The sequence below is a fragment of the Leucopleurus acutus genome (assembly GCF_964270905.1).
Source record: "Leucopleurus acutus genome assembly, chromosome: 6".
Taxonomy (NCBI): Eukaryota; Metazoa; Chordata; class Mammalia; order Artiodactyla; family Delphinidae; genus Leucopleurus; species Leucopleurus acutus.
Window position 1 is genome coordinate 64753305 of NC_139149.1, and position 27451 is coordinate 64780755.

Here is a 27451-nt window from a genome sequence, read left to right on the forward strand (position 1 = left end):
AGATTATTTAGTACAAACCAGTCAAAACAATGCCTCAGAAAAAGCTCTCAGAGGAAAATTATTAAAAGCATCAAACAAGACAGATCTGAGACGGGACCCAACAGCCTATAACTTCCAATTGTGTGGATTTTAAACAAATCACACAAATTGCTTAAGTATTCAAAGAGATTCATGACTTATTTTTAAATAGAAAATGACTTATTTTTAAATAATTTTGTTTTATGTTTAGGATATTGTAAATATTGGTAGGCCAGGGGCTTCCCTGGTAGCGCAGTGGTTGAGAGTCCGCCTGCTGATGCAGGGGACACGGGTTCGTGCCCCGGTCTGGGAAGATCCCACATGCCGCGGAGCGGCTGGGCCCGTGAGCCATGGCCGCTGAGCCTGCGCGTCCGGAGGCTGTGCTCTGCAGTGGGAGAGGCCACAACAGTGAGAGGCCCGCATACTGCAAAAAAAAAAAAAAAAAAATATATATATATATATATATATATATATATATATATATATATTTGTAGGCCATAGTAAAAAGGGTTTCAACACAGCCACTTTGCTTATTTGTCTGTATCTACACATACACACTTGTATTATGTTTTTAGTAAAATAACTTACTCTTTGAGCCTGTGTATGGTGCCTTGGAGAATAAAGGAGCTATAAGTGAGTATGTGCACTGGGGTGGAGGATCTGGAACGATCCACGAGGGTTCTATCCCCTTAGAAAGCAGGAAGATGGGCAGAGGCCATTCTGTCAAAGAGGTCAGCCCATAGGTACCGTACCTCCTCTGATGACTTTAGAAATGCCACATAAGTTTGCAGGACTTGTGACCTGGAGCTGAGGCTTTGGCCAAGTATGTTTAATTCTTCCTCTAGCCACTTAGCTTTAGAAGAAAGCGATGCCACTTCATCAGGTTCAAAATCATTTTTCTCTGTCAAGAGTTTTGCAGCTGCTTCTGATTCATGTGATGTCTCCTATAAAAACAAGGCACAGGAGGTCAGAAGCTGACAGAGGAATCATGAACACTCACATTCCAATACCTTCCGTACAGCCATCTATTACAATTATTAATTGAACTTGTACCAAAACTCTCCTCAATGAAAAAGGCACATATTTTAAATTTTGAAAAAAAAAGGCACCTTAAAATGAAAACTACCTCAAATTATTCTTTCAGTCTATCACCTATACGTCTTATTTAGAACATTCTATTTTCTGTGTCACAAATAGAAGAAAGTTTGTTTAGTAAGAAAGGTTGTAAAACACATTGGCAGAAATGTTTAAAATAATTTAAATAAAATAATTATACATGATGATTGCTTTATGAAATTTACCAGTAGCTCTAGAAAATTCTTAAACTAATTTTGTTATATGAGAGATGACAAGTTTATAGAAATTGTTCACTCATTTTTTAATTTACAAAAAAATGCCATATCAAGTATGCAGTCTTCTTAAAGTCTCCATCTACAACAGTTTTTAAATAAGTGTAGGGAAAATGGTACAGATGAGGTGTGAATAACCTAAAGAGTCAGTGAATTTGACTTGCTAGGGTTGCTCTCCTATGTCTTCTTTTGAGTGCAATTTTTGGCACGTGAAATCTAACCACTGATTCAATGGACGAGTAGGTATTGTAGGCACTATTTACACAACTGCCGCAGAGCTGTGTAAAATTTCACGTGAGACCAAGCTAGGATTCAAGCAAACATGAAAGACAGACGCTCCACTCTCATTTAGAGCAAGGAGGGATTGCTCTCCTACTTGTATTTAATATGCTTCCCAGGTACTCTACTGAATGGAGGTAATTTTAATTTACAGGAGCTGCTCCCAGAGAGCCCTCTGGAAGGAGGAAGTGGAGGAGTTTCTCCCCTTGAAATTTCCTCCTTCCCTCTAAAATGTTTTAAATAAAAAAATGAAGGGACTTCCCTGGTGGCACAGTGGTTAAGAATCTGCCTGCCAATGCAGGGGACACGGGTTTGATCCCTGGTCCGGGAAGATTCCACATGCCACAGAGCAACTAAGCCCGTGCGCCACAACTACTGAGCCTGGGACACGGGTTTGATCCCTGGTCCGGGAAGATTCCACATGCCACAGAGCAACTAAGCCCGTGCGCCACAACTACTGAGCCTGCGCTCTAGAGCCCTCAAGCCACAACTACTGAGCCTGCATGCCACAACTACTGAAGCCCTTGCTCCTAGAGCCCGTGCCCTGCAACAAAGAAGCCACCGCAATGAGAGGCCCGCGCACCGCAAGGAAGAGTAGCCTCCGCCCACTGCAACTAGAGAAAGCCCGTGCACAACAACGAAGACCCAACGCAGCCAAAAATAAAGAAATAAAGAAATTTATAAAAAAAGAAAAAAGTACTTCTCTAAATAAAATATATGAGGCTTTCTTTTTTAAAAAAATGAACTTGAGTTCAGGCATGCATTTCATTTTAGACATTTTAAAAAATGAATTAAAAACAGCCCATTAATAATTGTCCATCTGTGAGTTTCAGGTGGCAGTGCTGTCTGTGAAGGAGACTCTTGGATAAATTAGGAGTTTTGGATTAACATATATGCACTACTATATATAAAATAGATAATCAAGAAGGACCTACTGTAGAGCACAGGGAATTCTACTCAATATTCTGTAATACCTATATGGAAAAAGAATCTGAGAAAGAATGGATATATGTATATGTATAACTGAATCACTTTGCTGTATACCTGAAACTAACACAACACTGTAAATCAACTGTAGCCCAATATAAAATAAAAATTAAATTCAAAAAAAAGAAATGATTGAATAGCGAGGCTGTTTCCTAGAGACCTGGGCACTTGCCTCACCTTCCTAACCACCTGCTGGGGCAGGCAGGGACTTCATGAAGGTTTGGAGCTGCTAGCAGGAATGTCTGAACCTAAGTCCCATGTGAAAGGGGTGAGAGGGTGCTAGAGAAGGTGCCAGGCAGAGGAGGGGGCAGTTTCTGTCTCTAAACATTGGGTGTGCAAACAACATTGTGATTTTTTTGCCTCCTGGAATCTAGCACTGATGCATGTTGCTCTTGGTAATTTTCTCTTGCAACTTACTCTAGCAGAAAATCACAAATAGCCTTGAAGAGGCGCTCTCCCGGCCTCAAGGAGCTGCTAACATCTCCTAGGCTAGGAAAGAGGGCCAAATGAGTGTTTAGCACCAGGCTATAATGCTGAGCTTCCGTGAGCTCAAACGCCCTAATAAATGCACCTGTAAATATACTTTAGATACGCATAATGGTAGCCGTTTTTAAATCATTATCTGCCAGAAGACTAATTTAGAATTGCAGCCCTCAAGGGAGTTAGGATTAAGTTTTATAGTTACTGAAAATAAAGAAAAATCATATTTACAAAACCATAACCATAATAATAACTCATTTTATTTACCTTAGCTTGTTTATCTAGTTCCAGATATGTACTCAAAATCTTCTCTGATTCAGAAAGGCTGGAACCGACATCCATTGCATTAGAAATTACTGGGCTGATTTTCTGAATGGACATTTCCACCTTTAGGAATAAAGAATATATTGCACCCTTAGTAATATATATTGGCATATATGTATGCATATGTGTAGAGGAGATAAATATTACTCTCTACATTTCCCATTATACTTTAAATGTATATCAATTTAAATCTAAAAATAGTTTAATATTTCAGTATTTCCTACTTAAATTCATAATGCTGCTCTTCATATGAGGTAATACTACTGACTCACCAATAGAGGATATATGTTTACAGAAATTTCTTTTATTAACAGCGATGAGATGTAGGCAATAATCCACATTCTCTAAGAATTTATTATCTATATTACGTAGAAAGGATAATTCACTTGTCAACACATCAGTAGAAATGAATTTTTCTGGTGCATTAAGTCATGATCATACACTGTACACTGAAAGGGGCCCAATTTACAGGTATATTTTGAAGCAGAGGTCCAGCATAGGTATTAGATCACTTTATGGATTACTATATTTAGGGCTGAGGGGCCCCGGGACAGCACCACATGCTGTACGTGTAATAACAAAACAGAAACACGCTTAGGCATTTAATTGATGAACGTGGGGGATTATGATTTGATCTTCAATACACATGAATTAGTGAATACAGTGAGGTTTAAGGGGTTCTATTCAATTCAAGTTACTGCCTTGCTCTGACTAGAGTTCATACTTCCCAAAGTCAAATTGGCTCTGACTTGGCAGTAGCCACACAAGCAACAGCAGCTGTTTGAGTTTCTACTGTGTTTTCCACCACCACCAAATTCGCTTGAATCTCAAGCTCCAGGGAATGCAGCACTACAGCTGCCGCCATGTTTGTAATCTCCCTGGACCCAGGCATCAGAACAAGGTTCAAATGCCCATCTCTGGATCAATAACAGGCAAGGAGGCAATTTAGATAGAGACTTGGTTATTTAATGACCTCTCCTGTGAAGTCTATTAATTCTACTTGTGTAAGTCAGGTATATAAGTCCATTGTAGCTAATGAAAAAACATCATTGAAAATTTGAGACCCAGACTTTACAACATGGTTCATTAGCATTAATGTAATTGAGATATTACTAGTTTTTGCTATAACCCCATCTACAGACAAGTAATTTTCTTTTAAATTTATTTATTTTATTTATTATTTATCTTTGGCTGCCTGGGGTCTTCGTTGCTGCACATGGGCTTTCTCTAGTTGTAGCGAGCGGGGGCTACTCTTCATTGCGGTGCCCGGGCTTCTCATTGTTGTGGCTTCTCTTGTGCAGGATAGGCTCTAGGCTCACGGGTTTCAGTAGTTGTGGCACGAGGGCTCAGTAGTTGTGGCTCACGGGCTTAGTTGCTCCGAGGCATGCGGGATCTTCCCAGACCAGGGCTTGAACCCATGTCCTCTGCATTGGCAGGTGGATTCTTAACCACTGCGCCACCAGGGAAGCCCCCAGACAAGTAATTTTTTATTTAGTCAAATAGTAGCTGCCTGGTTTTATTCCTCTTTGAAAATGGGAAATAAAATTCTTCAAACCACTATATTCACTTTGTAGAAAGGATTTTCACACATATGGTTTTATTCAGAGTGGCCATGTCCTTTGCACTGTCTTGGTTCAATAAATTATGATAATGGCAATTTATTCCTGGAACCCCTAAAACTCATCATTTTTGGTATCTACCTGCTGTTCTTGTGTTGTGTGGTGCCATGTTAACCAAAATGTGCATATTGGAGCCACGCACAGAACCACGTAAATCAAAGAGGACACAATCACAATATACACATGGTTCAATTAACACAGTTCTGTGCAAAATGAGAACTGCCTTTGTGTAAACATGTTCTGCGCTGGGAGGCAGGGAGGATGACACTTCTAGTTTTGGCAACCTGGGGCAGGGATGGTTGACGAGCAGTAGTGAATTACAATTTCATTCTGTTTGAATATAAAGCCTAATGTGGAATGAAGGGAATCCTAAGGAGACACACCCCTATCCTCCCACCGTGCCCGCATGCTGCAGTTCCCATACCATCATCTATTATCACCAGGTAAGGAGCTGCATCTAAATAGTAGCTTATGCATAAAATAGATAACCAACAAGGATCTACTGTATAGCACAGGGAACTATACTCCACATTATGTAAAAACCTTTAATGGAAAAGAATCTGAAAAAGAGTATATATATATATATATATATATATATATATATATATATATAAAACTGAGGGCTTCCCTGGTGGCGCAGTGGTTGAGAGTCCGCCTGCCGATGCAGGGGGCACGGGTTCGTGCCCCGGGCCGGGAAGATCCCACATGCCGCAGAGCAGCTGGGCCCGTGAGCCATGGCCACTAGGCCTGCGCGTCCGGAGCCTGTGCTCTGCAACGGGAGAGGCCACAACAGTGAGAGGCCCACGTACCACAAAAAAAAAAAACTGAATCGCTGTGCTGTACAGCTGAAATTTACATATCGTAAGTCAACTATACTTCAATGAAAAATAAAGGAACTTATGCAAACCAAGAAATAAATAGTAGCTTAACGAGGACACATTTTATGAAATTACCTTTCTTAAATAGCCCTCCACTGAGGCTGTTAATTGCTGTCTATTAAGAGCAAATTCCCTGTGCGCTGAACACTGTTCAGTCAGATGATCAACTCGCCTCTTGATGCATCCCATCATCTCACGGACACCGGTCACCCGAGAGCTGAATGGAACAAGCCAGCTGTTAGTTCACTCCACCCTCATAGAGAGGCCCCAGGAACAGGGAACATTTGAAAATGAACCTTTCATGATAAGTATGACTTGATCAAAGTTACTAAGCGTCAGGCTTTAGGATAATAGAAGTTAAGAAGCTGTAGTCCTGGTACAGCAGAGACCAAAACCAAATTATGTTGTTTTGTTTAAGTCGGTCAGTCCCGAGGGAAAAGATGAGCTATGGGTTTTTGTAACCAGGTCTAATCTTCTCTTCGAAAGGTTCACTTTTTAATATTTCTTTAAGATATTTTGAGAAGCTTACGGCAAAAAACACAGTATGTTTGCCAAGAGTTTTCCTGGGGCTGTTATTTAAAAGCTTCATTTATCTAAAGATGCTCTTTGAATAGAAGTGTAGATCAGCCAATTAACAAAACACTGAATGATCCAATAGGGTAAAATATTTATGTAACACTAAGGTCCTTGTTCTGGATACTTATGAATGCTCAAGGCTGTAATCATTAGGTGAAAACCAAGGTATCACCAACAATGAGGAATCTGATGTACTTGTTCATAAAAAGAAACCAAGCCTCACACTGTCATTTTGTACCTGTGCTGGCCTCATGAGAAAATGAAAAGTGACATGACAGCTCATAAAATGAAAATGTCTTTAAAACAACAAATGAACTTTGAGTTGGACCCCAGTTGCTGGGGTCTAAAGACACATTAGCAAGTTTCCTAGCCATTTCCAACATAGGCTTACTAGCAATGCAAGACAATGAAAGGACATTGCTGATCCAGTGAGCACTTTAAAATTTTTCAACCTATCCCTGAGATAGAGCCTTTCCCAGCATATAAGAAGTTGAAGTCTTTAATTTCCTATCAGTCATTTCCTTCCAATACTCATAAAGATGAGCTGATAACTCTCATATTTAATTACCCAGAGCTTTAAAAGATCTTGGAACAAGATACAGATTTCAGTAGTTTTACCTCAAAAAATTAATTTATGACTCAGTAAAAATGAATTGAATTAGTAACGAAATGAGGGCAGGATCCCAACTGCCTGAGAGGGAACGGGACTTCACAGGAATGACAATGAGGCTGCCAAGAGTTTAGAGGTCATCAGGCGGCTTGAGAATCTTGTTGAATGCACATGGGATTCAAGTGTGTCCTGTGGGACCACCGGAGTCCCAGAGAAGTTTAACTGGAGGGGAAATCTTATTCCTGACACCTAAGGTCCCACAGACACTACACTTGAAACAACTTGTTTCACATTTTAATAACTCAGAGACAGTGAAGAGTATAATCAAGAAATCAGGAGAGTTTAGCAAATAATCCTTGTACTTATATCCACAAATTCTGTAAAAATATTATATTGGTAACAGTAATCACATTTTAACTACATTTTAGACTTTGCATGCTAAAAAGGCACTTAAAAGCCCAGTTGTCCTGCATGTTATGGTTCTTCTGTAGAACATGCAAATTTGGAATGAGAAAGATAAATAAAAAAGAAAAGGTGAATAAGCACTGTGGAAAATAGGTACAGAGAATAAAGCTTGTCATAGTAAATGGGTAAACATTTTCTAAAAATAATCCACTTACTGTGACAAGGAACCATTTTTAATGTTTTAAGTAATGTCTTCTAATTCTCATAACTACCCGATGATCTGGCTATAACTGTTATCTCTGTTTTGCAGATGAGCAAAGTGAGGTACAGAAATGCTCAGTAACTTGCCCAGGTCACATTTATTAAATGGCAGGGCTGGGATTTGAACCTATTCATCTGATCCCAGAGTCCACACTCTTTACCACCTCATAGTACCTCTTCTGGGTCCATGACACATGATGGGGGTGGGGGGGAGTATTCTAAAATTTCACTTTCCCTTGCACTCAGTGTTGATGGAAACAGGATTAGCCTGGCTGGCATGCTCTTTTGAAATTGGCTGGCTTCTCTAGGTAATGAAATGTCTGTCTGTAGTTTGCAAAGTGACCACTAGAGGGGCACGATATCTTATTCAAATTCACATCTTGAAGGCCCCTCCAGCACAGAAAATGGAAACGGGGAAACAAAAACAAATCAAGCATTCCTTCCGTAAATATATTGCTCTCTAGCAACTCACAATTTTAATTTAGATGAATCACAACGAGCCAAATAGGATCTCTTGCTGTCTTTGGATGGATCATTCATTTTTAATTTTCCAATGACCTACGAGATTAGTCTTATTTTGTGGTGATTTATGTCTTATCCTGTATATCTATTGCATTATAAATTAAGGGAAAATACAACATGCTTTTCATTCATTTATCCTCTGTAGCCCTGAGCTACATAGCCTTGTAAGAAGCAGATCAATGCATATTTTCAAATTAAATAAAGTACACTTTGATCAATATTTAAGGGAAGACAAGACACAGATTTAAGGAAAAAGAACATATGCACAGATAGTTACTGTATTAAAAATGTCACTAGTAATGGTTTCTAATTGTTTTTAAACAAAGATGACTTTGCGGGCTTCCCTGGTGGCGCAGTGGTTGAGAGTCCGCCTGCCGATGCAGGGGACACGGGTTTGTGCCCCGGTCCGGGAAGATCCCACATGCCGCAGAGCGGCTGGGCCCATGAGACATGGCCGTTGAGCCTGTGCATCCGGAGCCTGTGCTCCGCAACGGGAGAGGCCACAACAGTGATAGGCTCACATACCGCAAAAAAAAAAAAAAAAAAAGATGACTTTGCCCTTTGCCCAGTTATAGAAGTTTTAGGCTATCCAAAGACTGCCCAATTTCTTCTTCGATGGTTTAGGATTCATAATTAGGTTGACTGATACTTCCCTCCACTGTTTCAAGCCTTATAGGGACAGACTGAATTGCCTGTCCCATGTGCATTCCCTTCTTATTTGTCACTTAGACCACATCCTTAGTACAAGAAGTTCTCAATTATCTTGCTTACCCTAGCCAGCTCCTATCTTCCTCTGTCCTCAGCTAGATCATCTCTGTCTGATCAGGCATTAATCCCTTCCTTCTACCTGATTCCCAGTTGGAGTATATCTGTCACACTCCTAACCCCAGGGCCTCTCCCTCTCCATTCCTCCTTGGTGAAAACCTAGTCTGCAGCTTACAACCAGCCCTATTCTATCATTTTCAGTTGGAAACTTGAAACACTGATTCCAGACATTTCTTCTGAACATTCCAAAACATTTTAAAACATGTATAGCATGCATATTGCCAATTTCCTCAGAGAGTGAAATGCAGATGGTTTGATCAAAGGAAAAATATGACCTCACACTCTGCCAGCAATTCTTACATTAACTGAAAATAAATTAATAGAATTCCATCAGCCACCCAGAAATGAGTCCTATTACTTCACAGTAATATTAAATAAATGATGGGACAAGAACTGGGGACTGATAACAGAAACTTGGTTGACGGGAGTGCCCGGGCATTTTGTTCTGACTCTGATGAAGCCTCATTGCTCATGTGCTGCCTGATGGGGTGGGAGAGGAGCTGCCAGTGGACCAGCTTTCTAGGCCTAACAATCTGTGGCTCTGTAACTTGCATTGGAAATACTGCTTGATCTTTGGGCTACCTGTCTATGAATGGATTAGATGGTTCCTGCCTGTAGTATGAGCATGGGGTACATCAGATTATTCCTGACACTGACTTTGACTTCTTCAAGCATCACAGATACTCTGGAGTGACAGACTGTGAAGGTTTCTTTAGACATTTGTTAGAAACTCCATCATGGGAGTATTTTCTCCCTTATTCATTGAGCCAGGAGAGGGGAGGGAAGGGGGAAAGAAAAATGATTGATTTTTTTTTTCCCTCCCAGAGAGCAGAGACATATTGACTTCTGGCTCAAAAATAGACTGTTACATTTGCTCTATGGAAGCGGTTGCCCTGTCTTTGCATCTGTTACAAACCAGGGCTGCGAGAAGAGAGTAAATCCCAATGTTGATGTGTTCTAATGATTCTTTCCTGAGAGCACCAAGTTGCTTTCAAACCTTTCATAAATTACTATTGGGAGCCCATCTGGATTAGCAGCTGAACCAGATGCTAAGCACGCGCCAGCTCACTCTATCTCATCAGAAGGGATCAGCTGATCATTTTTTTCTTCCTGTCTATGGACAAATTATACTTTGAAAATGGGAAAAAATATCTTCCTGATCTCTGGACAGGAACACTTCATGTTTATCATCTCTATTTTGGAGGAAACAATCGCCACCATCTAGTTTTCATCCCTACTTTGAAAAAGTGCCATTCGAACTGTGGAAGGGATATGTATGTTTTTACAATAATTTTTTTCTGACTTAAGTTGTACACATTGAGAATTACTGCCCACCAAACATCTCACACCCACATGTACCTCTTGTATACACATGACAATAAAGAAACAGCAAGTAGTAAGTGGGGCTGAAACTACAGGGTTCCTGGGTTCTGGTCCAGATCCATGCAGAGATGCCCACATGTTCCACTCCTATGAGGCCAGAGAGACCAAAACATGTCCTCCATGAAGGGTCCCATAGCTGGGATTCTCCCTGAAATCAGTAACAGGGATGGGATTCTCCCTCTTGTAAAAGGAGTTTGAAAAATGCTATAGCCCACTGCTGCTGAAGCCAAGGAATCAGACATAGCAGAGCAGTCAGGAACCCCGACTGTGCCCCAACCTGGATTTCTGGCTGCACCTCTGAGAGACCCAGTAGCTCTATGGGAGCTCGGGTGACCCTGATCAAATAGCAGAAGACTGATTCTGGACAGGAGACCCTGTGAGTTCAGGCTGAAGTCATTGCAAAGCTGCCAAGGAGGAAAAAAAAAAGAGTAGAGAACAAAGCAAGGAAAATAAAGCTGAAGAACAAACACTTCCCATCCAGAAGGACAATCTAAAATTTCAAAACACATGAGGAAAATGAATCCTAAGAAAAGACACTCAACAATCAAGAGCTAAATGTGCTCTACCGGAAATGAAAATAAGTAGAGCAATCTGAAAGTGACTTTATAAATGTTTCACATCACCAGAAAGATAAAGGAAAAATGAGCACCCATAATCAAGAAACAAGAAACTCTGAAGCAAAAGCAGTCAGAAGTAAAACAAAATTGGATAGGAAAAAGAATGAGTTAGGAATCCTAGAAATGAGAACAGTATAGTTATGAAAACAAACAAAAGAATTCAATGGCTGAACACAAAGGGAAAATTAACAAAAGAGAAAACTCAATATGAGGGATTCATTGGGAACGCAGTGCGAAGAGATAGAGGAATGAAAAATATGAAAGATAGTTCAGACATCTAAGACAGACTGGGAGCCTCCAACATTCTTCTACTGGGAGTTACAGGAGGAGAGAAAAGAGAGAAAAACAGAAAATCAATATTTAAATTGCTGAACATTTTCCCTGATTGATGACATAAATCCTCACATAAAAGGGGCACAGTAAGAGCTAACCAGACAAATATTCTCTTTTGAGGTAATTTAGAAGATATAAAAATACATTTTAATGTATTTCCTTCCAAAAAGTTTTTCTCTTGGCAGTCCTTTCCACCCCTTCCCCTCCAAAGTTAGTAAGATGCCATATACGTGATTTGGATCCTACCTTATCCTCTTAACATTTTATTGTGAGGATACACTCTGTCTTCAAATATTCCTCAAAAACACTCTTCTGATATTGGCTTAGATTATTCCATACTGTGCTTGCCCTTAAACTATTGGAACAGTTTCATATTTTCTGAAAATATTTAGGTGGTTGCACTATTATAAACAACACTGTAATGAGCAGTTTATTCATATATTTGTCCACTCACATCTCTTCCTCTCTTCTTTCTGGTGTTCTTTCCTCTCTAAGCCCTCTCATTGGAGAGTACTCCCCCTCAGCTGTCCAAGGCACAGATTTCTGCCCCTTTAGTCAGGCTTCCTCTGTAGACCCTGCAGTTTCAGAACTTCTAACTGGGATCCTTGCTATTTCACATCACATCATCAGTATTATAAATGAATAAATTCATATTGCAATGAGTGACTCCTAGATATTTTACAAGAACCTAATCTAATTAGTCCTACATTTAATAGAAAGGGTAAACTTTGGGTGCATTCCATACTAAGAGTTTCAGAATTATACAAGCCTTAATAATGGTAACAGATTCAGACTGCAATTATGACATTTATTCAACCCCTAAAGAGAACAACTTAATACAGACATGAAAATATTTGGAAGGCGGCTGAGTTAACACTGTCATAACTCAACTTTGCAATTTCCTAAATTTCAGTATCTGATATTTACCATCTAAATATATCATCAAACTTTTTTAAGAAAAGTTATTTTAAGTTCTTAAATGTTTGGTAGAATTCCTACAAAATGTGACAATAGATGACTCTGATACAAAGGGATTTCTGATTTTGTTTCTTTGTTTTGTTTTATGTTGTTGGAGGGTGGGGATTATTTTTGTTTGTTTTCCACGTAAGATCTTTAAAAATATTTTTGCTATGACCTAAACTTTCCTTTATGCCACACCAGCCCCTTAACATTTCAAATCAAGTCACCTAGTGTGTAAATACTGAGATAAGGAGCATAAAAGAGGCTTCCTACATGGTTGACCTTGAAGGCTGACCTCAAGTTGATGTCATGGTCTGGATGGGGAGATGATGCTGTCACAAGTCAAACAACTAAGAAATGAGTCAGAACACCACAGAGTAAAAAGTGAGATAGGGCTGACAAATACAAAGGAATTAAAAAACTATTGTGTGGTAGGTTTTGATTAGGTTCATCCTGGCTGGAAGATGTAGACCCTTCACCCATCTTAGATTATCAAATTCAACAATGGTCTTCTCAAGTCTCACTCCTTCACTTGACCCATCCTGGTCACAGGAGCTTGGGATTGTGTCTCTCTTCTCTGAAGATGTGGCCCTAACACCCACTGTCCCAAGGGCTTCCTCAGACCTAGATCACACTCCCTTGACATGTCATTCCCTTACTGGCCGTTAATAAGGTTCTGAAGACTCAGGGCCAGGTTTATGTATCTTTGACTATCCTTGAAGCCCAGTGCTGGTATGTCATACGAATGCTCAATAATGTTTTAAATAAACAGAAAGAAAGAAAAACTTTGCAGGGAAGGTGAGACTTGAGTTGAAATTAGAAGATAGATACAGCACATTTTAAGTGTGTTAGAATGAAAAAAAAAAATCCACATTCACTAAGTGGTCAGCCTCCTTGCTAACGACTGAAGTTGAAAGAAAGGAGACAGAGCTAGCAACCTAACAGAGCAGTTCAGACCTGAACTCCACCCCTTACCACTGTGTGACAGGTAGTAGGTAAGTTATTTGAACCTCTCTGAGCCCCAGCTTCTACACCTGCAAAACAGGGACAATGGTAATAGAAATATCTGTATAACAGGGTGGCTTGAGGATAAAATTTGTTAATGTAGATAAAGCACACAAGCGTTGCCTTTATTGCCAACGAGCACTTGGACATAGTCTAACTCCCACCTAACTATTTTATCTTGTCTTATGCCTTTTCCCCTTGTCACGCTCTCCTCCAGCCACACTGTCCTTCTTTCTGCTACACCTTTGCTGTTGTTCTTCCAGGTCCACTCATCTCCCAGCCACTTGCATGGTAGCTCCTCTCCTTAATCTTTCCCTGACTACAATGTCTAAAATGGTCCCCTCCCCACAGTCACTCTCTAGCCCATTTCACTTTTTTTTTTTCACAGTTCTCATTGCTGTGTAAGAGCATCTCATCTGTTGATTTATTTGTTGGTTGACTCTTTCTTCCCAGCAGAATATAAACAGCATGAGGGCAGGCACTTCACCTATCACATTAGATGCTTGGGAGCACCTGATCTACAAAGACAATCAATAATATTTTGGGAATGAGCAAATGAATGACTGAATGAACCATGCTCTGTCTAAAGTTCATTATCATTCGCAATATCAAACAGGGTATGTAGTGGTAGTCAACATAAAAGAAAATCGTGAAAAGAGAATGAAAAATCCCAACTTACCCCTGTTTCTATTTCTCTGTAAAATATGAAAAATCAACATTAAATGAATAACAATAAATGTTAGAGCAAAAGGGCAATACTTAAGGTTATATGAAAGCAAAGTATTCAGTCAGGATGAGGTTTATAAGCTTAAGTTCACCACAGCAAGGTAGAATAAAAACTGGAACAGGGGCTTCCCTGGCGGCGCAGTGGTTGAGAGTCCACCTGCCGATGCAGGGGACACGGGTTCGTACCCTGGTCCGGGAAGATCCCACATGCCGCGGAGCGGCTGGGCCCGTGAGCCATGGCCGCTGAGCCTGCATGTCCGGAGCCTGTGATCCGCAATGGGAGAGGCCACAACAGTGAGAGGGCCACGTACCACAAAAAAAAAAAAACAAAAACAAAAAGCTGGAACAGTCTTTTATGCAGGAGCAGAAATTGAGTCAATGCTGAAGCAAGTTTACCTGTAAATCTTAAATTAATTTTAGGGACAGGAAAAGCCAAATGAATACTTTATAAAGTAGCCTGGTTTTAGTGGGTGTTTCTATGTTTTTCAGTTTTGTATCTTTTTGAATTATAGTTTTGTATGGATATATGCCCAGGAGTGAGATTGCTGGATCATATGGTAGCATTTTTTTTGAGTTTTTTAAGGAACCTCCATACTGTTCTCCATAGTGGCTGCACCAATTTACATTCCCACCAACAGTGTAGGAGGGTTCCCTTTTCTCCACATCTTCTCCAGCATTTGTTATTTGTAGACTTTTTAAATGACGGCCATTCTGAATGGTGTGAGGTGGTACCTAATTGGAGTTTTGATCTGCATTTCTCTAATAATTAGCGATGTTGAACATCTTTTCATGTGTCTGTTGGCCATCTGTATGTCTTCTTTGGAGAAATGTCTATCTAGGTCTTCTGCCCATTTTTCGATTGGGTTGTTTGTTTTTTTGTTATCGAGTTGTATGAGCTGTTTGTATATTTTAGAAATTAAGCCCTTGTTGATCTCATTATTTGCAAACGTTTTTTCCCAGTTCATAGGTTGTCTTTTGTTTATGGTTTCCTTGTTTTTGAGTTCTGAACTGGTAGCTCACTGAGAACACAAAAAAGGAGGTTCCTCGTTTTTGCCCAATTATGGAAAACTTCACCCTCACACAAGGTCTCCGACCCAGCACTTCCAATCACCGCAGCTTCCTGTGGCTTAATAAATGCATTATTCTGCTTGGCAGCAGGGTACCTTTGGGCTACCTTTACACTCAGTGCTCAGAGATGATGCCAAGCAAGGCCTAAGAGGAGGTGAGGGGGCCGGAATCCAGAGCTTTCAACCTCACTGTAAGCCTGGTTTGACCATTATCAGATCCCATGATAGGTAACTCGCATCATAACTAAATGCAAACGAATGCGCTAAAATGCCTTTGATGTTAAAGTGTACTTAGGTTATGTCACAGATATCACACTCTGAAAAGATAATAAACAATTTAACAATGACTCAGAATTATCACCTGAGCATTAGGGAGGAAATAGAAGGGCAAGGAAACATGTAAATAACCATCATTTATCTTGTGAGGCTGCTCCAATTTCAAAGGTATTTGATTCCAGGTTAGAAAAACAGTGTGGATCTGTTCCTAAAATAACTACAAAGTTCTCAGATTTACTGGGAAGCTTCATCTTAGATAAATGTGAACTTCTGAAGTCCTATTTTATTAACTAACTGGAAAAAAAATTAGCTCTAAGGGTCTCTGAAATTCCTATCTGCCTCAGTACTAAATTTTACCTTTATTACCTCAAGATAAATGTTTATCTGCTCTATTTCTAATATAACCTTCCCCAGTTAGTGAAAATGAATATGATTTGGTACAGCTGACTCTGCCGTAGTCATATGAAGCGACCATGTAACTCTTAATATTTTGCTTTTAAAACTCTTTGTATAGAAGGTAAATAAATAAGTGAACCAATTATTTATCGGGCGCTTTCTATATGCCAGAGTGGTGTTATCGCATTTGATTAAAACATCCTCTATAAAATGCATATTTTCATTTTACCGATGAGGAAACTGAGGTTCAGAGAAGTTAAATGCATGGCATTATTTTGGCTCTCAGAATGCATGAAATAAAACTCCTTTGATACTAAGTCCTAAGCTTCTTATCCACACCAGTTTTCAAATGTCTGATAGTAGGAATTTTAGTGTTTTGTGTCCTAGTAGTGTGGCTGGCATTCAGAAGTCTAGGAAGCCATTGTGATGTTCAGTAACACATACTTTTCTCTGTGGAATTTATGTTTATTTCCATTGTCATTATTCTAAACTCCACCTTCACTCCAGCTGTGGCTGCAACTTGAAATCTCCTGCTTCTCTCCCATGGTGGTGACCCAGGTCGTTGAACAGATAAATCATTAGATGAGGGAGGGAAGCTAGTCCCAAATGGTATGCATGGGATTGAGGTCAGTGACTATGTGTGTCTCTGGTTTGCGACTGAGATTCTAATGCGTTTCAATTCAGCTTCTAATGGATTTCTATTCTACATCTACCCTCTGAATCAAAAATGTCCTTTGCCAAGTAACAACTGCACTTTAACTTCAGTTCCTCCTGCAAAACGGAAATAGTATTGATTTGTAAAATATTGTGAAATCTCAGGGCAACCAAACACCTTGGAACTACTATGAACGCTCATATATCTAGGATGTTGACAGAAATCACACTGCTAATTTTTCTTTCTTTAATCCAGTTACCTACCATTAATACAAGTTTCTTGAAATGGTCCCTAACTATTGCTTCTTCTATTAAGACTCAGTCTGCAACCTGACAAACAGAACTATAGATGTCCCTTTGAAAAACAATATATATGTAAAATTTAAGACTAGAAGGAGCAAGGAAGGCAAAAAGAAAGAGACTAGCTAAGTAAACAAACATGTCGACCATTACAAAATGGATGGCCAAAAAGAATCACTAGAATCCTGAAAATAGACTGTAATGTAAAATAAAAGCACTTCTCTTATATTTAAGTATTGAAAATAAAGCATTACTGATTAGAACAAACAGGATAAAGTTTAGCAGTAATAACTTGTGACCAGCTTTCCTACTCTTAAGACTTAAGCATCAAAACTAAATACGGAACTTCAGTTTCTGGTCAAGAAGCAGGGACTGGATTTACCCTCATGCCTTAAACAACTCAGACATTGAAGGACAGGTAGCACAGGACAGTCATCCCTGAGAGAAGGGAAATGAATGAGGTGAGCCTTATGATTGCATCAGCCTGCTGTTTGGGAGGTAATTTCCAGACCAAAGCTCAGGGAAGTGGAACAAAACAGAGTCCAAAGGATGTGTACTGTTTTGAAGATAAAGAGATCAGACTTAGGGGAGGCCAAAGCATCTAGAATTTCTGGGGCAGCGTATCAGTGACAGATCTTCAGATCTGGGGAGGGGTCTCTGGCTGCTTCCTGATCCACCCACGCATGAAAGGAAACTGTCTAAGGTCAGGGAAAGTACCACAAGTAAAGAGTGGCCTGAACAGAGAAATAGTACGTATCTGTGCTTTGAGACCTACTTACTAAACTGACATGAGACCAATTATAACTGGAGACCTCACCACTTAATCCATCATCACATGACCCAGATCAATGTCAAACAGGTACACTGAGTCCAGGCACAACAAGTCCAGGCACCCCATAGGATATCTTCTGCCTGGTCTAAGATTCTTATACATTCTAGAAGACTGGGCCTGTAGCAGGGGAGGGAAGAAAGGAGCTCTCATACCCATAGGGGCCAGACATGAGCACACTGGTTCTCCTAGAGCCCAGTGGACACACCATTACCTGATGCATGACATGGAGCCAAAGTAGGGAAACTTAGTAACTACAGCTATTGTTAGTTTTCCAAAGGTGAGAATTATTTGCCCTTTTCATAGCCTCAGCTTTTTAGCTCCTGCTGGAATATCTTGGATTATTTCTGATCTTGACTTTGCATGGTCCCAAAGCCCTGGTTAAATGTATCTGTCTGGACTCAGATTATCTTCTGAAAAGAAAATTCCCTAAACCCAAATTTACCAAATCAACACTTGTAAGCATGTCTAAAATAGAGCAGAATGAGGGTTTAAACAGAAATAAAATAATTTTTACCACATATGACCTATTTCATTGTTCCTCAAATTGAATGTCTTTGAGTTTCAAGGGGATTGTGGATATGGAAGATAAAAACAGGGCTTACCCCATTTGCAGAATTTTTTTTGTCTCTCTCTGTCAAAACATAAGCCCTGCCATCATTTCTTCCTAGTCAGTATCTGTTCCATCATCTGTTCTTTCTGTCATCTCCATTTTGTCTTCCAGTCCCTATTCTTGATCATACGTTCTCACTGCATTCTCTTCCTGCTTCTCAAGGTCCTTCTCTCTCCTCATTCCCACCCATCTCTAAGATATACCAGAGTATATCACACTGATATACTCACTGAATGTGCTCATAAAAACAACCCACCCTAGCACACTGGTTAAGAGCAGGTGGTCTAGGATGCACTAGACCATTACTCTGGATCCATGCACTTGAATTCAAATTCTAGCTCTGCCACTAACTAACCAGCTGCATGACCTTCTGCAAGTTACTTAACCTCTCTGTGTCTCAGTTGCTTGTAAAAAGAGAACATTAATAGTATATTCTATGCCTTGTAGAGTTGCTGTGAGGATTAATGGGATAATGCTTCTAAAGCTGTTGAGACAGTGCCAGGCATGTGGTGGGCTCTCAATTTTTAAAAATGTAATTATTATTAATTAATAATAATGTCATCTTTTACTTAGGGTTTTGCTTGGTGAGCCATCAAGCTCATAAATGAAAGGGAATCCTAGAACTTTATTTTTTCCAGAAAGCAACAAAGGGACAGAGTAGACTCAAGGCTTACGAATTAAAAGGGAGGAAGAAATCCCACGGAGATGCTAGGATATAAAAAGTATACAGAAGGAAAGTTCTGTCTCTTCTTTTGTTCTTTCCCTCCTCCCTCCTCAGAAACTCATAGAAAGAAAGCTTTAGCATCTTCAGGTCCTCAGGTCAGAATATAGCCTCACTTCTGGATGAGCAATGCTGTGTTCAGAATTACTGTTGACCAAAATTCAATAGATACTTTTAAGCCATGTCATAATGCAGTAAAACATCAGAAGTAGGGGAAAAAAAATCATGCAACTTATTTTTTAACAGACTGTGGAAACTGTGAAAAAGCTTGTCACACTGAGGAAGAAATAGACTTCACTTACCTGCAGGAGGCTAGTTGGTTGATTAAGGCTTGTCCCTCCTGCAAAGCATCAGCTGTGCAGTCTTTAATTTCTCTGTGTAATTCCTCATGCCTCGCTGCCAAGACAGGCAGACTTAAACCCTCTGATTTAAGGAGCTTAAGGTAAGCTTCAACTCTTCCAAGTACATCAAATGCCTGCCAAAGAAAACATACTTTCATTTTCTGCTCATCTAGTTTAAAGTCTACATCAATGTGCACACAAAATACTAGAGATTAAACCAGCCTGTTTAATTTATTGGTTTGCTCATAACCAAAAACAACAATCTGAGTCTTAGAAAATAGCTGTGTAGCTTTAAGGCTCCGTTTAGGGAAACTGATCGTAGTTTAGTTCAGCACAGATAAATGTCAACCCCATAAAATTACCAAAATGGTTTACATTGAGAATGTACCTATACAACACAGTTATAACTATATAAAATTTGGAGAGCCAGGTTTATTTTTTGCACATTCTGTACTGGATACAACTAACGGATGAGATGTTTTAAAAATATTATGCAGACTTTCATAACCTGAACATCTCTGTAATCTTCTTTTAAAAAAATTCCCAATAAATTGCACTTTGAACCTGAGACACCATGGGGAAGTATTCAAAAAATTTTGGGACTTTTGTCCCTTGCCTTTCTGAGTAAAAGATCTTCTGCCTGCTCCATCCAAGGCATCCATCTGTCTATAGAGAAGATTGGAATTTGGTTCTGAAACAGTGCAGAGACTAAGACCAAGGTAATATTTAGCTTCTGACATGTAAAACAGGATTATGCGGGAAGAAACATCACCTTGCAAACCAAGATACTGTCTTGAGAGAAGATTTTTGAATTTCTTTATTTTCTTCCTTTATTAGCAGATCAACAACCAGGTATGGGGGATTAAGCTTATAGAATGAACACAGTAGAGGCCTAGTTGGCATTAAGAAGGGGGAATATATGATATAAAAGCAGTAAAAGAAGACTGTGGCAATATGAGGAAAAGAGAGATCAGAGTGCCATGGTCTTCATAGGTCCCTGATAGCCCATCTGTGAACTTCGGCCTGGAGAGCAGGAGATGAGTTAGGTAAGTTGAAGAGAAGATGAACAGCAAGGGAGCTCTTGCCACGTTGCCCTCTGGCTGTACTGGAAGAAGCCACCTTACAGGGTGTTCCACACCACTCTGAAGAACAGTCCTATCCCAGGAAGCTTGACTGGGCCACCGTCAGCAGGGGCGTGAAGCCTAGCCTTCCTGGGTTGTTACAGTGGAAGCCAGTGAGCTCATCAGGGGGCCACCAGGTGAACTAGGAAGACCCCACAATGAGAGCAATGGTCTCGTGAGTCGACTACCACTGAGAACTGAGAGAGACCAGAGAGGGGAGCAAGGCTGGGTTGATGCTGAGGGAACACAGTTTAAGCCAAACGTAGAGGTTACAGCCGTGGACCTGTGTAACAGCACCCATACCTCTGCACCTGGCCACCTTTGAAGGGAGTGAGTTGTTTTTTTTAACTTTATTGAAGTATAGTTGATTTACAATGTTGTGTCAATTTCTGCTGTTCAGCAAAGTAATTCAATTATATATATATATACGGTTTATCACAGGATATTGAATATAGTTCCCTGTGTATATAGTAAGAACTTGCTTATCCATGCTATATACAATAGTTTGCATCTGCTAATCCCAAACTGCCAATCCTTCCCTCCTCCACCCCCCTTGCCCCTTGGTAACCACAAGTCTATTCTCTATGTCTTTGAGTCTGTTTCTGTCTCATAGGTAAGTTCGTTTGTGTCATATTTTACATTCCACATATCAGTGATATCATATGATATTTGTCTTTTTCTTACTTCACTTAGTATGATAATCTCTAGGTCTATCTACATTGTTGTAAATGGCATTATTTCATTCTTTTTTATGGCTGAGTAATATTCCATTGTATATCTGTGCCACATCTTCTTTATCCATTCATCTGTCAATGGATATTTAGGTTGTTTCCATGACCTGGCTATTGTAAATAGTGCTGCTATGAACATTGGGGTGCATGTATCTTTTCAAATTATAGTTTTGTCTGGATATATGCCCAGGAGTGAGATTGCTGCATCAGATGGCAACTCTATTTTTAGTTTTTTAAGGAACCACCATACTGTTCTCCATAGTGGCTGTACCAATTTACATTCCCACCAACATTAGGAGGGTTCCCTTTTCTCCACACCAAAGGGAGTGAGTTTTAATGGCAGAATTGGAACTGGACAAGATTTGAATTTACAAATGAAATCTTTCAGATACTGTCATATGACTTATATGTTGAGATTCTGTTTTCCCACCAATGTCCTCATGTCTTCAGAATCTGCATTTACTGAGAGTGTATAAAGCAAATTCATTCCCATTTATTTAGTAGATAGGAAATAATACAAATAATCACTACAGTTTAATGAGAACTATGTGCTTCTTCTCTACTTTGTGTTTCACAATTACTTTTCATTTCGTCAACAAATATTTCTGATCGTCTGCTGAGTTCCAGGCATATTGTTCTTAAGAGCCATGGGAGGCAGCAAGAAATTATCCCCTTATATGACTGAGGAAACTGTGCCTCAGAGAAGTTAAATAAATTTCACCAAGTCATACTTGTGCTGAGGGACAGATTTGGTATTTGTACTCAATCTGTCTGGCCCCGAGGGCTCTGCTCTTAAATCATGGGCTATGATGCTATGTAGCAAAGGATTTCTATGGCAGGCTTATGAGAGAGGGGCATTTCCAAGAAGACCGTTAATCTTAGGTGGAAAAGGTAGGATTTAAAAACTTACTTTTTGTAAACAGTGTCTACTTTTCCTTCTTACAGGTGAGAAAGGATACAGAGAAAGATTGAGCTATTTCTCTTATGTTTATAGGACTGTAAAAGAAAGATAGCTTTATTAAAGAAACTTTGAACCTGAAGAACTCTTCCTTACCTGATCCTTTTTCTTTCCTGCAGTTGGCAACAGAGCCAAATGTCTCAAGATGCTGATGTTAGAAAAGATGATTTGAATTGCTTCCTGGATCTTTCCATAACACACTGAAACACTACTAGGCAATAACCACTGTTTCTGGAATTTTGTTTTATATTTTTAATTTTATTGCTTATTTTGAATAAATTGGAGTCCTTGTTAATCAAGGGTTAGTTTTAAAGCCAGTGCCTAAAGCAAAAATCTGGTGTAGTCAAAATAATCATGAACTCCCTTAAGTCATGCTTAAAGTTTAATATATGCTTATAGTAATACATACTCACACCTAGGACTGAGAGCCACCGAGCTAGGATAAAGGAAGAAATAAGGATAAATCTATACTTAGATGTCAGGACATTCACTTCATTCTTTCTTTAAGATAATTTTCAAGTTCTTACTGTGAATGGGGAAGGGATACAGACTTCAAAAGTGCTTTTTCTTGCCTGTAAGTTTAAGTCCATTCTATCTTAATATTAAGCCATGATAACCTTAGTAAATATCATATTTATTGTTGAGAATTAAAGAAGGAAAACATATGAAAGTAACAAGGGCACGATAGTGGAAATGTAGTAAGTACTCAGAAAATATTTGCTGGTTCTTACTCTAAATCTTGATTGATCAGACACATCTTTGAAAAATCACTGAGAAGAGCACGGCCACCTGCTGCCTGTCACTCATCCTACGTGGCTTTTTCTCCTTGTGTCCCCACTGAACAGCTGCTACTCTCAGATCCTTGGTCACTGGTCTCATCTTCATAGGAGTTAGATTCTAAAGCCACTTGTACATTAAACGCATGTGTGATGTGACTCCACCCTATTCCTGAAGGTTATCATAAAAGTGTCATTTCCTAATGGCACGGAAATAAATTGAAGAGCTAAACATTCACTAGAAGGAGGAGGTGGTAGATCAAGGACCAGTATAGCCCATAACTTAGAATTAAAATAGCCAGATTTTCTTCCAGAGCTTTTTCTCAGAAATATCAAAGTGTCAGGAAAGTATTTATGAATTGCTCTATATATCACACTTAAGAGAACTATAGCAGTAGAAAGGAGGTGAGCGATTTCTTTCCTTCATTAGCTCAACGAATATATTTACAAAGATCTACTATAGGTAAGATGGGCTGGATGCTGTAAGAGAGCTGATTCCTTACCCTTAATCCTAACTTAACCCTAATGGGAATAATCTACAGACACAGATATAGTTAAATTTCTTAATTTTAAGAGGAGACCGCTTTCAAGATTCTACTGTCTGTGATTGTCTGAATCATATGCAAAGCTTGTTTCTCTTATTCCCACATAGAAAATGATCTAAGTATCATTGTTCTCACTTAATCTACCCCCAGAATAGAACTGACTGCTTGTGTATTTACCAGATCCGTAAGGAACCTGATATACTGGATCCGGCCTGGAAAGAGTCTCTTTGTTGCACACATGGTACAGAACAGGTTATTTCCAGCAAGAACGCTGTGGCCTCCACATCAACGCCTTTGGAATTCATAGTTTACGTTTAGGTTTTTGTCCTTCACATCCCCCTCTTTCTTCAAACCTTGTGTGAAGGTCAAATAGAGGTTTTATGAGTGGACTGGAATAAACAAGGATACAGGCACAAGGATAATAGTCTCTCCCTCTGGGTTCTAGCTCTTCTTGACCATTTTACATGGCACCACTCAGTTCTCAAGCAGACAAGGAGGAGATGAATCAGCTCTTTTGGCCCTGGCTTGGGAAAGAGTAAGGAGTTGCTTAGGTTTTGTGTTCTAAGATGCTAATAAATATCTTTCCTTTTTCCCTTGTGAAGCACAGGATCCCAAGCAGGCTGCAGCACATCACACAGAGATGATACCAAGACTTGGCACATTTGATTCCTTTAAAAACATCGATGAGATTAATATGTTTAGCAGGAACCATGAATCATGCAGCATAATTCTTATATCGTGCTGTTTCACAAAGATGTTTAATAAGTAATATTGTTTACTTCCTGACTAATTTGAAGAGAATCAACATTAAAAGAAAGAAAACAAAAACCACTGTAGAACCCTGAACATTTCCTTTCACGAATCCCAAGGCTGGAGAATGAGTTTGGTCAGAACCTTTATAATTACCAAGGATGCAAAACTTAACTCAGCTTCTAATTAGAGCACTGAACTCCACTATCTGCAGAGATTCAATTTTCCTCTGGGTTTAGTTTTTTAAAAGACCCAAAGCTTCAGTGTCTTTTCCTAAACATTACCTGAGATAACTTCTGGTGGCTCCCAGTTTGGCAAGCTGATTCCTAATTCAGGTCCTGTCCAAGATTTCAAATGCCATGAAGACGGGGGCAATAGGGTGATGTAATTTTCAGCTCCTCATACTTGCTGCCTCCTACTACTGCTCTGGCTTATTCCTTGCCTCTTCAAAGTTGTTGCATCTGGTCCCCAGAACTCCCTCCGTGTTACAAGTGTTACAAGGTCGATTGGTGATGTTACTGAGAGATGTTTAAAATCACAAGTACCTAAAGCAGGGTTTTACCTCACAATTTGAAAAGCTAAAAAAAACACTGGACAAGAAGGCGTTTGGGATTGAAAGTGGAATGTATCTGAAGCCTTTGATTAACAAGGAATTGGAGGAACTTTATATATTGACCATTTCTTACTTTTTCTGAGATGAGTCCATCTTAGAGATACATAAACTAGACCCATAAGTAGAACTTTAGCCAGCTAGTCACGTTATAATTTCTGGTTTTCTTTTACGTAAATTGACCCAAATGGTTTTAGGATGATCTTGGGAATATTAACATGGAATATGTCCATTTGCAATGTGCAAAGCACTTTTTTTTCATTTATTCAACAAACGTTTATTGAAATCTATGGAGCAGGTATGAAAATGAACAAAAGCACTGAGGTCATGTTAGAGTGGCGAGTGCAGTATTAAATGCATATATAATGACAAATGATGGCTAGCACGTAGGAGTGCTTGGCTGTTCTATGCACTAGTCATGTATTAACTCATTTAGATAAAGCCAGGACTCTGTGAGGTACATATAATTGTTATTTCTATCTTACAGATTAGAAAGCCAGATGCACAGGCAAGTTAAGTAACTGCCCAAGGTCACAGAGCTAATAAATGTCTGAGACCAGATTCATACCTAGGCAGCCTGGCTCCAAAATCCATTATATTATGTTACAAAAGTGTCATCCTAGCAAATGTTTCTATATATTCACTTAATACTCCACAATTCCATTTATTTATTTACACTCCAATTCTCCCCTGCAAAGATTGTGTACATTTATCACTGATTTTAAGAACTTTCATTACTGAATGTTCCCTGAAGTAGAATTGTTAGACCATTTTATTTATTTTTATTTTTTTTCCTGTTGGGTGATACAGTTGATTGAAAGGCAAACTCACTTTCTCCAGGAGTTCACTTACACGGAGGTAGCTCCTTAAGAATATCTCTTCCCCATGACAAACCAAGGCAATCAAACCATACCCCAAAGCAGAAACCCAACAGAATAAGGCTATCGGCATTGTCAGATGACACTCAGAAGCAGGAAAAATAATTATAAAGCTATATGATGACTGTCTCTTCAGCACTGCATTTGGCCACATACTTGTTTATCAAATATTTTTTTTCTTTTTAAACTAGCTAAAGAAAATACTCTCGAGCAGGGTTAGTTCTTAAAGCAACAAACAGAAAAAAATACGTATGTGTATATAGTAAAATCAAAGAAGGACAGCACGTCAGAGCTGGCGAGGACCTTGAGCCAGCTCAAGGCCAGTGGCAGATGACGTCCTCATCAACGTCACCTGCCACTCCGAGCACAGGACTCTCAAGGTCACCCCGTCAAGGTGTTAGACCATTTTAGAAAAGAGTAAACTCACGCTCAAAATGTAAATTGATTCATCACATAGCCAATCATTTATTCATTCATTCAATAAAATGTTTTGAACACTCGGTGTCATAAAGATGATTAAGACAATCTCTCTCTAAGGACCACAGAGAAATACTATGGGAATAATAAGAAATAAGCAATGAATGCTGCCTGAAGACCTCTCAGAGGAGGTGATACGGGTGATGACAAGTCTCTTTCTACATCACTACCCTCCTTCTCAGATATGACACGGAGAATGAACTTGAAATTTGTGTTCCTGTGTATTAAAGTAATTAACCTCTTCTCTTTCAAAATGATCTAATCCCAACTACCTTGGATCAATATAATCTCTTATGAACAATATAATGTAGTTAGTTGGCCTTGAAACTCCACAGTTTCTAATATTCCACTGCTTTAACTCATTCAAATAATTATTGAGCATCTACTACCTGGAAGACACTGTTCTAGGTGTTCTGGGGAACACAAAGTAAAATTGACATGTTACTTACCCTGAAGGAATTTTAATTTAGCAAAGGGAAGTAAATCTACCCAGAAATATCTGTAATACAAGGAAGAATATACCTACTGCCAATGGAGGGGAGCAACAGACTGAAATTATGCATAGAAGGGAAACAAATTAATACATTCATACCTTAGAATTCAGTTGATAGCTTTACTGTGAAAGATATTCATGAGTGAGTGACAACAAAACTGATTGTCTTGATGATAAGACTATTAAATGTAGACTGAGTTGTGGGCTTTCATGAGAAATGTAAGATGTTAAAGGTATTCCTTGATTTTGATATTTTTTCTATTTTAGATAGATATTTAATAATTGTATGTTAATAGTTTAGCCATCTTTATCAAATGTTTACTGTGGTTTAAATAGCCTGTCCCTCGAAGTGAGAGTGTGGCATCGACATATATACATTACCAAATGTAAAACAGATAGCTAGTGGGAAGCAGCTGCATAGCACAGGGAGATCAGCTTGGTGCTTTGTGATCACCTAGAGGGGCAGGATAGGGAGGGTGGGAGGGAGATGCAAGAGGGAGGAGATATGGGGATATATGTACACATATAGCTGATTCACTTTGTTATACAGCAGAAACTAACACAACATTGTAAAGCAATTATACTCCAAAAAAGATGTTAAATAAATAAATAAATAAATAAATAGCCTGTCCTTGAGCTCGAAAACCATGAGTTTTAAAACCATCCTCAGAGGGGTCACAGGAGCAGATTAAATTAAAATATCATCTGCGTCTACAGGAGGAGGTTTGCCTCTTGATGAGTTTTGCAAGACCTTAATA

The 27451-nt window shown here is 39.3% G+C and overlaps 1 protein-coding gene across 4 annotated transcripts in view; it reads right to left on the reverse strand.

Annotated features, from left to right (window-relative positions):
* CCDC141 (coiled-coil domain containing 141) overlaps positions 1-27451 on the reverse strand; it is a gene marked incomplete at its 3' end in the record, with an annotated part of 202735 nt that overhangs the window by 57602 nt on the left and 117682 nt on the right. For all 4 annotated transcript variants that reach the window (XM_082841904.1, XM_082841903.1, XM_082841901.1 and 1 more), the window contains exons 8-11: positions 19316-19488; positions 6010-6151; positions 3381-3500; positions 771-962 (exon numbers count right to left, since the gene is read on the reverse strand). In XM_082841904.1, coding sequence (XP_082698030.1) covers positions 771-962; positions 3381-3500; positions 6010-6151; positions 19316-19488 — 627 coding nt within the window. The remainder of the gene's footprint in view (positions 1-770; positions 963-3380; positions 3501-6009; positions 6152-19315; positions 19489-27451) is intronic.